The sequence below is a fragment of the Pecten maximus genome, chromosome 9 (assembly GCF_902652985.1).
Source record: "Pecten maximus chromosome 9, xPecMax1.1, whole genome shotgun sequence".
Classification (NCBI taxonomy): domain Eukaryota; kingdom Metazoa; phylum Mollusca; class Bivalvia; order Pectinida; family Pectinidae; genus Pecten; species Pecten maximus.
This window is the reverse complement of record NC_047023.1, coordinates 13,845,548-13,863,035: the sequence shown is the minus strand read 5'-3', so window position 1 is coordinate 13,863,035 and position 17,488 is coordinate 13,845,548. Positions and strand designations below refer to the sequence as shown.

Below are 17,488 nucleotides of genomic sequence, written 5' to 3'. Positions count from 1 at the left end.
CAGACCGACTGAGGCCAGGGGGCCGATCACCCATGTTGGCGGGGATGTACATGGCTCTGTCAGCCATTGCAGCCAGAGGTTGGTTTATAATGGCCTAATAACATAAAATATCATTTAAAGGCTTCTAATGAAATGGCAAGGGGTCCGTGATTAAGGGATGAAAGTATATAATTTTAAGGGTCTTAACCAAAGGATCTTAATCATTTGATTTTAATTAATTAATAGCTCAATAAGTTCAATTGCCCTTGCAATGGTCATATATAAACTAAATTTAAATTTGCTTTATACAATACCTCAATTCATCACATTTTGCAATCATCAGTATTCTAATTTATTACCTTATTTTACATGTTTAAATTTATGCAAATCTGATTTTTACAGGGACCGAAACTGTCATCAATGGAATATCTGTCCACCCTAGAATTATACTAGTGTCAGATGGTCAGGCCACAGACTCGGACCGTATAGCAGGGCCTGACCAAAAAGCTACAAGTCTGTCAGTGGACGCTTGGGTGAGTTTTGTCTATTTTGACCATAAAAACAAATGAACTGTCAGTGAAAAATGAAAGTTTTCAAAAATTATTTAAAAGATACATGAATTTGTTTACTATCATTCCTTCATGACCAAGTTGGGGATGAGATATAGCATTCTGTTTGTACATATATAAGTACATTATATATATATTAACTGCCCTCTTGAATATGCCACAGATGTTTGTAAGTTTTATTTGATAAATATATGGTAAATACATTGTAAATACTGCTTGGATGCTTGCAAATTTTACTTTAAGTGTTAGGTGTGCTTTAAGTTTGACATTCTCATTTGGTATTTGTACTATTAGTATAGATACGAATTCCAAGCAATAGCATTGCGTAATTATTTCTTTCCCTTTGTTATTGGTATAGAAAACCTGATAATATAGTTTGTGTGATGAGACCTGTGAGTATATTTAATAGTCATGTGATCACTGTATATTAGTCATATGATCACTATATTAGTCATATGATCACTATATTAGTCATATGATCACTATATTAGTCATGTGATCATTGTATGTTAGTCATGTGATCATTGTATGTTAGTCATGTGATCATTGTATGTAAGTCATGTGATCACTGTATATTAGTCATGTGATCACTGTATATTAGTCATGTGATCACTTCAGTTTTTTACTTGTCCTTGTATAGGATGGTATAATAAACTTGGCCATCAGACTTGGAGCTGATCATCATCCCATCAGCTGTGTGCCGGTAGGAAAGGCAAATGAGGTAGGAAATGATTTCTCATGGAGAACCTATATGTTTCATTAACATTCAAATTACACCAGAAACAAAAGTTTACTTTCTTTACATATTCATTGTTTGAAGTAAATGTAAAGTATTGAAACTAATATTGTATGTTTGTACTAATTCAAAAGTTTTCATGGTGTTGTCATCAAAGTTAACTTCAACATCTTTTTCAATGTTCACTTTCTGAATTTACACATAAGTGGTATTGTTTCCTTGAAGCTTGTAGCTGTGGTCCAACACACTTTACCAGAGCTGGATGTGAATATAGTCTCTGTGGAGCGAAATTTGCTATTTATCAGTCCATTTATTAACACTAACAAGATAATCCTATATAAAATTAAAACTAATGTTACTTCCCCATACAGCCGTGGTGAATCATCTACAAATAGTCTGACCATGTTACTAACCACATCTGGGAGATCATTTACATGATTAGGATCAAAACTGGTCGCAATACACTTTCCTATCAGGCTTGAAGATTAGGATCAAAACTGGTCGCAATACACTACCCTGTCAGACTCGAAGATTAGGATAAAAATTGGTTGCAATATACTGTCCTGTCAGACTCGAGCCCACGTGATTCTGGGATTGGGAAGAAACACTGGCATCATTTTCTTTGGTGTAGACCCTCACACAGAATCTCTTTTAACCTTCATTCTGATAGGTTGATTTTACATGTTATTGTGTTTAAGGACTTTGTTCTATGGACTTCATACATGTTTTTGTATTTCAGGACTTCCTTTTGGAGATTGCTTCTAAGTCTGGAGGTCATCTGGTGTGTCAGAGTGAAGTCCACAGAATAGGCAGATACTTCAAAAACCTGGTATATATAATGAGAAGTGCTTGCAGTTGTGTTTTATGATGAGTAATTGCAATAATAGAATAAACATTTCATTTTGATTCGTGATTTTCTGTTGTAATGTGTGCTTGTTCATTTCCTTTGACATGTTTTCATTTTAGACTGAGGTCACATCCATGAAACGTAAGCATGACCTTACTACTAAAGATCCACAAGTGTTTGCCAATTTGGCCCGCAGTATGTTGACCGATGTGAAGGACTCAGACATTGTAAGTTATCAGCTAGTAACCTTGTCAGCAATGTTTTATGTGTTGTGAAGGGTTGTGATTTTTCCTGTATCAGATTGTAGAAGATATCACTACTATGGGCATGATACAATTTACAAACCACTCATTACATTATTTTCTTTGTATTTTCAATTTTCATGACTGTTAATTACCTCCCTTACCTCAGTCATTGGCTGTTATGTTTACCTCCCTCACCTCCATGATTGGCCATTACATTTACCGCCCCCCAACTCAATGCTTGGTTGTTATATGAACCTCCCTCGCCTTAATCATTGCAATTACATTTACCTCCCTCACTTCAGCGATTGGCAGTAATGTTTATATCCCCTAACTTCAATGACTGGCTGTTATGTTTACCTCCCATACCTCAATCAATTATATCTCTACCTTCCTTATAACTATTATGTTTACCTCCCATACCTTAATTAAATAGCTTTATGATTGTTATGTTCACTTGTGCAACAGGAGGCCATGATGCTTATCCTTCTAGAGACAGACAATCTCAGTAGCTGCAAGACAAAAGAGGATGAAATACTTGACCCTCAGTTGCCATTGATGGGAGCACGGGTCCGACGGGGCAAGGACTGGGCTTGGGGAGAGCAGGACCTTGGTGGACCAGGAACTGTCACTAGTCACTGTAACCAAATAGGTAATTAATTTGATCAAATGTCATATTTATCACAAATATGAAGCCATTGCGCTGGAGAACATTCAATTTGAATATTAATGTAATATTGATATGGACATAGGGGCTCAATTTTGTACCCATAATGCATCCTAATCTGTTGAATCCCAACAAATTTAAGGTCAGCTAGAGCTTAGGTGTCTTGCATTAAGCTTCAGGTTAGATGTCATTGTTTGCAAAAAAGAGTTGTACAGTTAGTATTATCCTAGAAGACTAGGATGTTGTGACAACCAGTTTCAGAAAATAACATATATAATAATAGGTGTCAACCATCCCGGATTACGCGGGAAGTGCCCGGAAAATCATTAAAATTTCCCCTAAATCCCGATTTGGTACATTTCCCGAATCGGGGTTAAATTTCTCCCGGATTTGAGCAGTCTTCCCTCATAAAACCCCGGAAATCTCAGACACTTTGACCCTGAACTGATTCTGTAAACAAAACACCCCTACCACCTGTGTAGCTGCCCTGGCCTGGGGCTTGGTGAGAGAGGGGAGTCGATCGGTCAGTTAATTTTGTGATTACAACTAGGATACATCACTTCAAGAACAAACACTGATACTATCTGTCAACAAGATTTACTCACATGAAAGCCGATAATGCCTTTCTTAATCGTAGCTGTCAGTACCAGTGTTTGTACTGCCGCCATCTTTAATTGGTCAATAATAATATAAAGTCGTAAACTGCCACAAAAATCCGGATTTCAATTTGGGTCAGAAAAAAATCAAAAGACTTTTTAAGAAGTTTGTTTTATGTCATTATAGAACTACTAGTAAAACAAAAATTAATAATTTACTGTGTAATTATTATTTGAGAAAGGAAGGGAGATAATTTGATAAATACATTTAGAAATATTTCAGAACAAAGAAATATTTCAGAACAAAATAATAAAAAAAAAATTCAGGAGATAAGTAGTTGCTTTGTATACTGGTTGCAAATTTCAAGTGACTACATCATTAATAATATAATTCACTAAATACAGTTTTTAAATGAATTAATCTTTTTTTTTTTTAATTATTATTATTCTTTAAAATTAACCATTGTTGTCAAATTTAAATATCAAAATGTATAGCCCGAGGTAATTCACACCTGCGCAAGCCCATGAGGAACATCACCTAAAGTAACAAAAATGACGCGATTTTTTTCACGCACTTTCTCCCTCATTTTGGATGTGGAATGAGGGAGATCTCCCTCATTGGAGGTTTCAGAGGTTGACATGTATGCATATTGTTGAATTATCATACAATGAAGGTTCCAGAAATCTCTGATTTGTTTAATTTTGTGCACAAATAGTGTTAAATGGTGATGAAAGTTTTTCATATACAACTTGCTAAAAGTCATCTGGGTCATTAGTTTGATGTATGGCATTAAAGTGTGTAACCATTGTTTACTGTTTGAATTTAGGTTGGTTAACTGTTCAATGGGATCTGAATAATGTGTGTGGACGGTATAGGTATGGTGCCGAAGATAAGTATGACCTAGCATTGACCCAGGAACCTCGCATCCTTCACCAGGACGAGCTGATAGGGACAGGATGTCTCGTCTGTAGAGGTCGGTATCATGGTAATCTATATTTACCGGTAAGGTCAGTTGTCATTTATAAAACAAGAAACTGCAACAAATTCAACACACTTTTGATGGTGTAGTTATTACCTGAAAATGATCATTGTCGACAATTGTTATGATGTCACAATTAAACACAGTTGAAAGGTCGTATAACATTACAGTTTCACATAAGATAGACTTTTAGTATATTCACCTAACACTTAAGAATGACTTTCTGTACAGGAAAAGGTCAAATAAGAATTGTAAATTAGTGATGATGCACACTTTATTTAATTATTTTCGTCATTTTGATGGATTATTTGGTCTAGAACTAATTTCTGTTGATTTCACCTATTAGATGTTTAAGTACACAAACACAGAATCTATGAAGTTAATCTTGTTTAGACAACTTTCATATCTTACACTGATTGGCTATTACAGACAAAGATTGGTCATATGGTCATCAGGATGGTGGCCCTACAAATGTGGGCGTCGTCTTTGATGTCAATCCCAACGGCCTCATCAGGGTAAGAGAAACTCGCTTCAAATCCGTTTAGGAGAAGAAAAACAATGTTCATTGATCGACTATTGAATATCATACAGTATAAGTATAATGTATATCGGGGATATGTAACCTTGCTCTTTCCATATTCCATGATAAAAGTGAGTTTATCATAACAACAGAGAATACAATGCCCATTATTGTGATTCCGGGTGGAGGGTTAAGTTAAGCTGAGAGAAGACGAATGTTGATGAACGGTGAAGGATACACTGATTTTACTCGGTCACATCCGAAATGATAGGTTACTGTACAGTTGTGAATGAATGGATTCACATACCAAACACTCAGTAAATGGATTCACATACCAAACACTCAGTAAATGGATTCACATACCAAACACTCAGTAAATGGATTCACATACCAAACACTCAGTAAATGGATTCATATACCAAACACTCAGTAAATGGATTCACATACCAAACACTCAATAAATGGATTCACATACTAAACACTCAGTAAATGGATTCACATACCAAACACTCAATAAATGGATTCACATACCAAACACTCAATAAATGGATTCACATACTAAACACTCAGTAAATGGATTCACATGCCAAACACTCAGTAAATGGATTCACATACTAAACACTCAGTAAATGGATTCACATGCCAAACACTCAGTAAATGGATTCACCGTAAATGGATTCACATACTAAACACACCGTAAATGGATTCACATACTAAACACTCAGTAAATGAATTCACATGCCAAACACTCAATAAATGGATTCACATACCTAAACTCAGTAAATAGATTCACATACCAAACACTCCGTAGATGGATTCATGTGCCAATTCAGTTGAAATAATATACTGATTGGTAATTTTAGTGAAGAAATGTTGTGGATGACCTATAGCCATTGTTCTTTGTCTGTGATTATCTGTCATCCACTGTGTGTAAACTTTTCATATTTCAAACTTCTACTCAAGTTCCGCCTGTGGGATTCAGCTCAAACTTGCCTGAAATGATCCTGAGATAGTCCTGACCAAGTGTTGTTATTTTTCTGGTCCTTCAGATGTCCAAGATTGCAGCCATAAAACATATTTTAAACTTCTCCAATTCCACTGGTGCCGCTGAGCTTTTTAAAAATTGGTAGGGATGTTAAGGAAAGGAAACTGACAAAGTGCTGTTTTTTTTTGCCTGGTCAAAACTTCAACACAGCAGCCACAATAGCCATTTTGTAACTGGTTTGCAAATCATGGTTCTTCTGAACAACACAAATTTTAAACATCTCATGTTCCACTAGTGGGATTCAGTTCAAACTTACCCTGAAATGGTTCTGAGATGGTCGTGACCAAGTATTGTTATTTTTCAGGTTGGTCTGAAATCCAAGATGGCTGTTATGACTACCATCTTAGTAAACACATTCTAAACTTCTTCTTGAGTTCCACTTGTAGAATTTACTTGAAACTTACAAGTGATGATCTTGTGATGTTCCTGACCAAGTATTGTAAATTTTGGCCTCTATGGCTGCCATTTTAAAAATAAAATAAAAATAAATTGGATTTAGTTGAAACTGGGTGGAATGATACTGAAATGATCCCGATATAGTGTGGGGGACTTTAGGTTTCCCCTCTCTGTCCGTCATGTACATACATATATTTACATACATCAAGCCTACATTTGTCAGCATTCTAAAGGCTTCATTCCTTGAGGGATTTTGATCAAATTTCATACAATCATAAAGAACCATAACTTCTCGAACAAGTTTGAGTTTGAGGGTTTTGGAGTTAAGGTCAAGGTCACTGTTTTTGGGGCTGGTAGGAGACATTTATTGCTTGTAGTAAAACCAAGTATGCTTGTTTGTGATGGAAACTATAAAACATATTGTAAGTAACTGTTGTCTTGTTTACATTTGAACAGGTTCGCTGGCCTAATGGACACATGAACACATATAAATATGGATATGAGGGAATGTTTGATGTTAAAATGTGGTATTTATACATTTTATTTGTTTATTTATTTACAATAATGGAACATTCTACGCAGACAACAACTTTTGATAAATGATGATCAGTTGTGAAATTATCCATTTCAAGAAAATTATAGTATTCCATTTTGTGTGTTTTTATATGAAATAGTAGATCTACTCTGTGGCTTGTGTTTACATATTGAGATGTTGATGTAGAGGGTAGTACATACTGTTTTGTTATAGTGTTGAAGTAATTGTCTGAGATACGGTAAATGTGAAAATTTTGGCACTCTGAAATTTTAACACTTACAATCATTTATATATATGAGCGCAATGATAAATTGGCATATCCACAATACTTCCCATAGAAAACAATGTACAGTAACTGCAATTATGCAATCATAAATTTTCCACATAAATTGTGAAGATAAAATAAGCGCTAAAATAAAATTGCCGCTAAGATATGTATGTTTACAGTATTTACCAGGTAAAATTTTCGCAGTTGATATCTAAAGTTATCTTTGTCTCATTTTTCTAGGCACCCAGAGGAGAATTTTTCTAACAGCTGGCCTGTCACTAGGTCAACCTCCAACCGCTCTTCAGGTTCTGATACTTTGTCTACACCCCCTACCCCTCTTAATTCCGAGCAACCCCCACTAACTCCTCACTTTCCCTCTTCTGACCCTGTACATAGGTCTACCCCTCTCACAACACCGCCCTTCCAACCTATCCCTCCACCTACAACCTCTAGTGCATCAGAACCTAGCTTCTCTCCTAGAAATCAGCTTGAAAAACTTCAGATAGGTGAAGAGGGAACTTCAGACCTTTCCATGCAAGGATTGAAGGGAAGTCTAGAAAGCACCGGAGATATGTTTAAAACTACTGACCCTGAAGTCAAGGATGATGATTTATTTTCTGGAAATGTAGAGTTCTCTCCCCCTGTTGATGAGGTCCAGCCAGGTGGAAAAAGTGGTGATTTTAATCTGGCACATAACCAGGGGAGTGACAGCTATGATTCAAATCTGGCAGGTTTGTTTTTTAAGTCTTGTTTTTGTAAAATATTGTTTGTGTGAAGGACATTTTTAATATCATAATGAAGTATATTTTAATAATAATGAGAAAAAAGTTGTGAAGAAATGACTGAGTGCTACAAATGTAAGAGCACATTATGTCAGATAAATTTATAGACCTTATATAAACTGTCATATACACCTAACAACACCTGCTAACAGTAACTATCACACATTTTAGATAACTTTGGTAAGAAAGTAAGATGAAATAGAAATAATTTCAATTTCAATTTGATTGGTATCAATGATGATGGTACCAATGATGACAGAGAGCCAACTTTGAGCGAAACAAAAAATGAGAATTTCTTTTTCAAATAAAATAAAAATGTGACTCTGCACCAAACTTTGGCAGAACTTGGGTTAATTGTAACACTGAGTATCTTACCTGGAGTTTTGGGAATTATTATCCCCTTACAACTTCCAATTTCCAATTTTTCTGAAACTTCATACACTTACTTACAACCACCATCTCTTGTACAAGTTGGATTTCAACCACCTGAGGTCAAAATTGAGGTCACTGTTACTATAAATAATTTTTTGAATTTCTTGCTCTGCAGATTTCATTGATAATCAAATTGACCTAAAACTTCATTTACTCACTCACAAAAATCATCTGTTTTACAAATTTGCATTCAATAATATCAGGGTCAAGATTGAGGTTGATGCTACTATGAATTGATTTTTTAAGTTTTCACTCTACCAACTGCATTATGGGTAAATAGATGATTGTCTTGAAAACTTCATACACTTACTCTCAACCATCATTTCTTGCACGATTTTGTGCACCAAACACGTGGCCGGGATCAAAACTGATGTTACTGTTACTATAAATAGATTTACATTTAGAGGTTAGTTCTTGGTATGAGTGGATTCATACTGCGACACCTTATATGGGTTAGTAATATTTTTGTAGCGGGACTGGACCGGGTCGATCATCGGTGACCAGGTAGCTCAATTGGTAGAGCATCCGGCTAGTGTTCGGAGGTCCCGGGTTCCAACCCCGGTCTGGCCGCTACATTATCTCCTAGCTCTCCTGTTACTTTTTCCAAATACATGGCATTATCATCATATAGCCCTGTCTGATTAAGACAATATTCATTTATCTCCTATGAATGCCATTGCCAAATTCTCTATGCTGCTGCAATTGTAATGTTGTGTTTGTGCTGTAAATGGCATTCGGCTAGTCATGTTGGTACAATTGTCAACTCAGAGAAGTTAAAGGTTTTACATGATTGGGTGATAATGACAGGTATAAACGTATATGTATCCTATGTTAATTAAAAATACACAATAAAATTTGCACCAATACAGGAACGCTGTCTCCAGGAGTGAACCCTACAACACCCGTGTTCACACAGAAAACCATCTCCTGGCAGTACCAGCTTCCAGGGGGCACCTGGCAACCATACCAAGATGATGTCAATCAAAAAATTGAGGAAAAATACAAAAAGAGCGACAAGACAACATTAATTAAAATTGACAATAACAAGTGAGAACAATATTCATATTGTTTGTAGCATTTGTAATAGGAAGGAGTAACGGAAAATAAACTGTCCATGATGGGCTGCAAAATAACAACCTCTTGCTCCGAAGGCAAGCTTTTTACCACTAGTCTAAAGGGAAACCTGCTAGTCTAAGTAAGGTGACCTTATAATCTCTATTTTTACAATCCTTGACAAAGTCTTCGATCCCAAAGACAACCACAACCCAGGTTCTACAGCTTCACGGAAGCCTTTCAATCTCCTATCCCTATTCTGTTACTATAGTAACTCTGTATTGTCTGATAACTACAGTATGGGAACATCCTATTCTGTTACTATAGTAACTCTGTATTGTCTGATAACTACAGTATGGGAACATCCTTTTCTGTTACTAGAGTAACTCTGTATTGTCTGATAACTACAATATAGGAACATCCTATTCTGTTACTAATAGTAACTCTGTATTGTCTGATAACTACAATATAGGAACATCCTTTTCTGTTACTATAGTAACTCTGTATTGTCTGATAACTACAATATAGGAACATCCTTTTCTGTTACTATAGTAACTCTGTATTGTCTGATAACTACAATATAGGAACATCCTTTTCTGTTACTATAGTAACTCTGTATTGTCTGATAACTACAATATAGGAACATCCTTTTCTGTTACTATAGTAACTCTGTATTGTCAGATATTTATAACATGATAACATCTGTTTCTGTTGGCCAGCTGGCTATTTTGAATTTTGACAGCTTAAGATTTTGATTGTTATTTTTGAGAAAATGGCTTAAAGATCTTTCATATGTAAATTATAGTAAATTAAATTGAATCCTGTTATTATATCTCAGAGTTGTTGATGGATCTATTTCACATTCATACTAATGGTAGGCTTCCCTTGATATTAATTAAAAGGCAAAGTAAAGAGAGTCAGTGTTTCATACTAAATTATGGTCATTCCATAGCGGATGCCATCTTACATCTACATATATATATATCTGTAGGATCTGTGATGAATTTGGTCGGTACACAAAATGACCTACAGGCTGCAATTTAAAATGTTGACAGTTAAAGTTTGCTTTTGTACCACTCTTTCCTGGAAATTACTAAATAGATCTTATATGTTTTTATTTTAGACAGGAAAATGGCACCCAGTAAATATTTTTACCCTTCATAGTTCACATTTTCGATATTGTGTACTGACATATCCTGCCTTGATAAATTTGCTTTTATTTAAAATATGAGAGCGAAAAAAGTAATATTTGAAAATGGTATAGATAATGTACAAGTATTTACACTTTTCAGTATGTAAGTCTCTATATTAAAGTAATAATTATTGTTGTAGACTGTTCAAATACTAAAAGAATATTTGAATATTTAAATTATTCTTTTATTTTTTCTTTAGCTATCGTATAATTTTGAAAGGAAATTTACGACAGACCCATGTAAAGCGTAACGGTAAAAACGAAGGTCCTGTAGAACCAGATTGTGCTGTGCGACGTTTAGGTATGTAAGATTGGTCATGTGACGGTCACATGATCATTAAAGGGACGTGAATTGTAAAATCAAACATGTATGAGCTTTCACCTTCTGGACATTTAAAACATTTTTCAAAAAGATTTTAATTTTGTCTTTAATTCAAGGATAAACTGATGCAGAACTGTCTGAGTATAAAGTATACACATTCAATTTAATGTTAAATAACTGGTTTGTGGCAATCTTTATTTTGCAGAGGTCCCAATTGAAATCTGGGGAATGGACAAGGAAAAAGTGGACCTATACTTCTCTGCTCTAGAGAAAGGAGTAGAAAAATTAAGAAATCTTCGCCTGATGGTTGTCGGCCATGAAGGGGTAGGCAAGACGACTCTTTGTCATCACCTCATGAAAATAGTAGTTCCAGAAAACTTGGACAGTACTAACGGCATCGACATCTACATCCACCGGTATCTTATCAACATGAAGAGTAAGAAGCAAACTCCTCTCCCTCCTGACCGCCAGGAGGAGGCCGCCTGTCTTAGACTTGCCAAGGTTGTAGCCAGCTTTAAACATGGGGGTGACATGATGGGAGAAAACCTGGTGGTGGGCTCCATTAACCAACCAGACCTCCCAAGTCTGTGCAGTCACAAAGGTTATGGATCAGGTAAGGTCAAATATTAAAAGTAAACTTAATTCATTTGATAATTATGAAGAAAGTTTATTAAATTATATTAATCAATTCTGTTGATCCAGATGTAAGTGCATGAGAGATGTACTGTAGGAGGAAACCATAGTACCCATAGAAAACCTGCCTGGTCACACAGGTGACCTTTACACATCCAATCTTGGAATTGAGCCCAGGCCGCCTAGATCAAAGGCATATACCGGTAATTATGTATTACCACATTCTTGTACCGCCTGCAAAAAGTGGCGGCGGCAACGGGGGCATCCACACAGAGGTTTCCGTGTGATAACTCAAGTTCCCTTGGGCCGATCAAAGTCAAGCTTTATGCAGATCTTCCTTTTCAAAAGTGCTTGCTTAGAATTGCTTTCCAGGTCCGAAGGTCAATGGTCAAGGTCACTGTTACTAAAAATAGAAAATTTGTTTGCGTGCAGTAACTCAAGTTCCCTTGGACCAATCCAGCTCATATTTCCTGAAGATCTCCCTTACCAAAGTGCTTGCTTGAGATTGCATTTCAGGTCCAAAGGTCAAAGGTCAAGGAGACTATTACTAAAAATAGAAAATTTGTTTCCTTGTGATAACTTTTATAATCACCTAACTTTCTGCGCAGGCGACACATCCACTTCCATGGAATTCTTGTTAAGAAATATTGATAAGAATCTAGGGGACTTTAGATTTGGCTAATATTGTGGTGGTAATTGGGAGGGTATTTCTAGCCTCCAGGACCCAGTTGTTCAAAAGGTGATTAGGCTAATCACATTTTAACAACATTTTTCAAATCCTGATAAAATAATTTCTGGTCGAACTAGCTTGACAAAACTTAATGAAATTCTGTAATTCTTAATTCTCTTTCAACTGGCATAGTTTAAAGATGATATACTCACTGGTTTTGCAACAAATGAGACATGAAATTTTCACTAATCAAGTGATTAAGCTAATCACCTTTTGATCAACTGGGCCCAGGAAGTTTGTCTGGTTTTAATGTATGAGAAAAATTTGTATTTGTATTTTTAAGATGATCAACCTGACACATCACTGTCATCAGAGACAGAAGTTATAACTATAGGAAACAAGAGTTCTGATGATGCAGATGAAGAGCTACAGGATCAGAGGTCATATTCCAGTGATGGGAGCAAGATCAATAAGTATAGATTCCCTACCCCCAATATACATGATAGCACTTGGAAGAATACAGGCAAGCCACGCGAGCACAAGATCACAAACTTCTTTAAGAATGACATGGTGGACGTGATGCAAAAGTCAGAAGGGGAAGATGAGGGTGAGGAAAAGGCCTACTTGTCAGTCTGGGACTTTGGAGGTCAGAAGGTGTTCTACGATTCTCACCATATCTTCCTCAGTAAAGATGCTGTCTACCTTGTCTGTTTCAATGTCGACGACTGTCTTTCTGACGAGGCCAAGAAAAGTGCAGAGTTTGGTAGGTGTACTGGTTTAGAACTGATTTAGGTATTCTCAATGGAAAGGTCAGCAGGTTGCAGTAGAAAAATATCTATATTGTGACCATGTCAGTCATCATTAAATAAAATCTGAAAATGATTGAATTAATGTACAAAGTGTAAGCAGTTTGAAGCAAATTAAACAAATGTTGATTTCTGTCATGGAGATTCAGACTAATAACAAAGTTTATCTACCATGTATTGGATTGTCTGTCTCAATATTGAACTAACAAAACAAAAAGTTGGGTGTGAAATTGTAAAACAGTAGTTTGGTCATTTAAAATTGTAAAACAAAAGGTTACTTGTTTTGAAAAGTTAAACAAAAACTGGTTGTGGTAAAATTGTAAAAACGATAGGTTGGTTGTAGAAGGCAAATTTTATGAGTATTTGTTAAAAACCAAACATTGAATTATTTTTAGCTCACCTGTCCAAAGGGCAAGTGAGCTTATGCTGTGGCGCGGGGTCCATCGTCCTGGCATCCATCCATCTGCTGGGGTGAAGGGTTACCAAGTTTGTTCAAATGAATGACTTGACTTTTATTCAAAGTCACAGGGGTCAAATAGGCTAATGTTTGAACGACTTCTTTTAAATAGCCAAGAGCCCCAGGGACTTGATATTGGGTCTGTAGCAGGCTTGGGTGAATGGCTACCAAGTTGTTCAAATGAATGACCTTGATCTTTAAAGGTGAAAACAGTCAAATTGGCTAAAATATTACCATGACTTATTTTCAATAACTGAAAGGTCCAGAGACCTTATGTCTGGCTTGTAGCATTCTTGGATGAAGGCTAGAAAGTTTGTTCAAATAAATGACCTTGATCATATTTTAAGTTTGAAAGAGTTAAATTGGCCAAAATATTTATATTTGGTCTCTGATACACTTGTTCTTATTTATGTTTATGTATAAAAATGATTATTGGATAGCAGGTAAGCGATTCGGGCCCATTGGGCCCTTGTTTACCAACTATTAATTATTTTTTCTGCCTTATTTCAGAGCGAGCCCGGTTTTGGCTACATTCTATTGGCACATTGTCCACAAAGCAAAAAAAATCTGATGAGACGAAGGAGTTTGATTTACCTCCGATCATCCTTGTGGGCACACACATGGACAAAGTGGAAGGAATGGTACAAAATATTAGTTAACTTGTTTGAAATAATTCAACAAGCAAATTATAAAATCTGAACCAAGACCTTACCATTCGTTAGAGTGACAGAATGCTTCCATTATTAGTACAAGTCTGTCTGTCATTAAACTATGATTTCTAGGTGATTAATGTATGATATAAAGGTTATGGGGATGATTTAGTGGTCATGGGGATGATTTCTGGGTGATGTAGTGGTCATGGGGATGATTTCTGGATGATTTAGTGGTCATGGGGATGATTTCTGGATGATGTATAGGTAATAGGGATGATTTCTGGCAGTGTACACTATCATTGGGATGATTGGATGATTTCTGTATGATATAAAGGTCATGTTAGTTATTTCTGGATGATGAAGAGGTCATGTGGACTATTTATAGATGATTTAAAGGTCATGGGGATGAACAGCAGACTATAACACTTAGCAATACAACAGAACTCCTTAAAGGCTAAATAATTTATTTTTTAATATCCAAACTATCCTTAAAGACATATATTCTTTCTGTTTTACAGGATGCAGATACAAAGAGGTCTAAGTTCATTGAAATGTGTTCAAAGCTTCTCAACCGGCCAGAACTGCAGAAGATTAAAAACCATATCCAGGGCTACTGTGCTGTTGACAACAGCAATCCTAACCTGCCATGGATAGCTGAACTATGGGAGAATATCATCAAGTCTGCTGAGTACCAGTCACAATGGGATCGGGATCTGCCTGCAAGATGGCTGTCACTAGAGAGAGAACTAATGAAACTCAAAGGTCAAGGTCAAAAGATTATGACTTTTAAAGAGATCACAGAACTGGACAAGAAGTTGGAAACTCCAATCGGAAATGAGGCGGAAATAGAACTCTTCCTTGAGTAAGTGTTCTGTTTAAGATACATGAAATTAAATTTTCAATATATTATTTTGTAGATTTTTTTTATCTGGTTGAGATTTTACAAACAGTCAATAAATAACATTTAAGGTAATGGAATCTACCTTCGGTAGATGGTAGGCTAGAGTGATATTGAGTAAGACAGTCCATTAGGGAGACTAGGGTGAGACGTACAGGTCATTAGGTTGACTCGAGTGAGAGAGAATTGTTTGTCTAATGTTCATCAATTTGTTTCTCCGTGCAAATCTTGTGTACAACATTTTCATATTCACACTATAACATTGCACCATCAATATAATATACATATAATTGAATATATCGTAATCTTATCATTATGATCTAGTAATCACGTTGCATGTTAAAATTTCTGCTTGTTACAGGTATTTACATCAGACTGGTAATATCCTATTTTTCAAAGATGGAATTGAGGGAGAAGACTTGATGGCCCGAAAGTTGGTCTTGGACCCCCAATGGATAGTGTTTGCCTTTCGTTGTCTCATTACCGACAGCAAGTTCACCCATTTTGAAAGCAGTAACTTGGATACCATGTGGAAGATGTACCATATGAATGCTGAACTGCTGCAACCCCTGGTTGATGTCTTGTGGAGAGAAGATCCCTTCAGGGAGCATAAGGCTATCCTTCTCACACTCATGGAGAATTTGGGACTGATATCACGGCCCAAGTCCCTCAATAACATCCAGGCCGATGAGAAAGTGCAGTACTACATTGTGCCTACCATCTTAAAAGAGACCAGTTTTGATTGGCTGGAATCAGTGTTGGATGAAGACACTTTAGCACAAAGCTGTACTTTGTGCATGGCCTACGAGTTTTTGCCGTTTACAATCTTCCACAAACTGTTGGCTGCTTGTATTGGAAATTACAAGATAGCAGCCCACCTGACGCAGGAAAGTGTGCCTCTACAGAAGGGGTTCGGCTGCTTCATGGTAGGGCAGCACTGGCATATGATACTACACTGCAAAAACTCTGTTGTCAAGGTAACAATGTTCAAATTTGTGGAGATGAAAGAGGAAAAGATAATTATGCCTGGGGAGCTGGTAGAAGTGCGGGAATTCCTGGAGGGTGCTTTGAAGAAAATCCTTGACCGTCACCAACTAGGTCACCTCTCATTCCAGTATGAGGTACACTGCAAGTTCTGGTGTGGGGAGAACGAACATCGTGTGTCAGTGGATAACATTCAGCAAGAGAAAAAATTGCGTTGTTGCAGTAAGCCAAAATTACATTTCTTCAACACAGAAGACCTAGCCCCTTGGTTTGCTCCCCGAGATTGTGACGAAAGTTAGCTGACTTGATAGGGTGACAGGAACAAGCATGAGATGATCACAATATACAGGGCTTTCATATTAAACGTAGGATGTACAGTTAGTTTTATTTCATTGATTGTGATGGAAAAAATATTGAATGTGATAAGGGCTATTACATTAAAATATCTAATTGACCCCCCAGGACTCCAAAATAAATCACTTCTATCCATGGTTGGATTTCCTTCCTATTGCTTTGATGTAATTATCCCCCGTGAAACGCGTTTGCAGGGGATATTAAATTGGGCTCCGTCCGTCCGTCTGTGTGTCCGTCCGAGATTCTTTTCCGGGCTATAACTCCATAACCGTTCAACGCATCCCCTTGAAACTTTCTGTATGTATCAGACTAGTGCCCTAGTTGTGCCTTTTGCTATTGCGGACCTTCCATTTTCGGTATTTTTTCTATCACCATGGAAACTTAGTCAAAAATACCAAATGACTGTTTCCTTTTGTTTCCGGCTATAACTCCTAAACTGTTCAAAGCAGCTCCTTGAAACTTTCTGTATATATCAGACTAGTGCCCTAGTTGTGCCTTTTGCTATTGCGGACCTTCCATTTTTGGTATTTTTTCTGTCACCATGGAAACTTAGTCAAAAATACCAAATTACTGTTTCCTTTTGTTTCCGGCTATAACTCAAAAACCGTTCGACACAGCTCCTTGAAAATTTCTGTATATATCAGACTAGTGCGCTAGTTGTGCCTTTTGCTATTGCGGATCTTCCATTTCGGTATTTTTTCTGTCACCATGGGAACTTAATCAAAAATACCATATTACTGTTTCCGGGCTATAATGCCAAAACTGTTCAATGCAGCTCCTTGAAACTTTCTGAATATATAAGACTAGTTGTGCCTTTTGCTATTGCGGATCTTCCATTTTCAGTATTTTTTCTGTCACCATGGAGACTTAAT

At 36.5% G+C, this 17,488-nt stretch overlaps 1 protein-coding gene across 1 annotated transcript in view; it reads left to right on the top strand.

Annotated features, from left to right (window-relative positions):
* Window positions 1-16,639, top strand: part of LOC117334916 — a 28,483-nt gene extending 11,844 nt beyond the window's left edge. The window contains exons 7-23 of the mRNA XM_033894760.1: window positions 4-78; window positions 382-512; window positions 1,189-1,269; window positions 2,024-2,113; window positions 2,251-2,358; window positions 2,842-3,025; window positions 4,464-4,610; window positions 5,046-5,131; window positions 7,034-7,104; window positions 7,621-8,111; window positions 9,464-9,641; window positions 11,040-11,140; window positions 11,367-11,774; window positions 12,808-13,227; window positions 14,238-14,368; window positions 14,899-15,242; window positions 15,640-16,639. Coding sequence (XP_033750651.1) covers window positions 4-78; window positions 382-512; window positions 1,189-1,269; window positions 2,024-2,113; window positions 2,251-2,358; window positions 2,842-3,025; window positions 4,464-4,610; window positions 5,046-5,131; window positions 7,034-7,104; window positions 7,621-8,111; window positions 9,464-9,641; window positions 11,040-11,140; window positions 11,367-11,774; window positions 12,808-13,227; window positions 14,238-14,368; window positions 14,899-15,242; window positions 15,640-16,561 — 3,968 coding nt within the window. The 3' untranslated portion in view covers window positions 16,562-16,639. The remainder of the gene's footprint in view (window positions 1-3; window positions 79-381; window positions 513-1,188; window positions 1,270-2,023; window positions 2,114-2,250; window positions 2,359-2,841; window positions 3,026-4,463; window positions 4,611-5,045; window positions 5,132-7,033; window positions 7,105-7,620; window positions 8,112-9,463; window positions 9,642-11,039; window positions 11,141-11,366; window positions 11,775-12,807; window positions 13,228-14,237; window positions 14,369-14,898; window positions 15,243-15,639) is intronic.
* The last annotated feature ends 849 nt before the right edge of the window (window positions 16,640-17,488 follow it).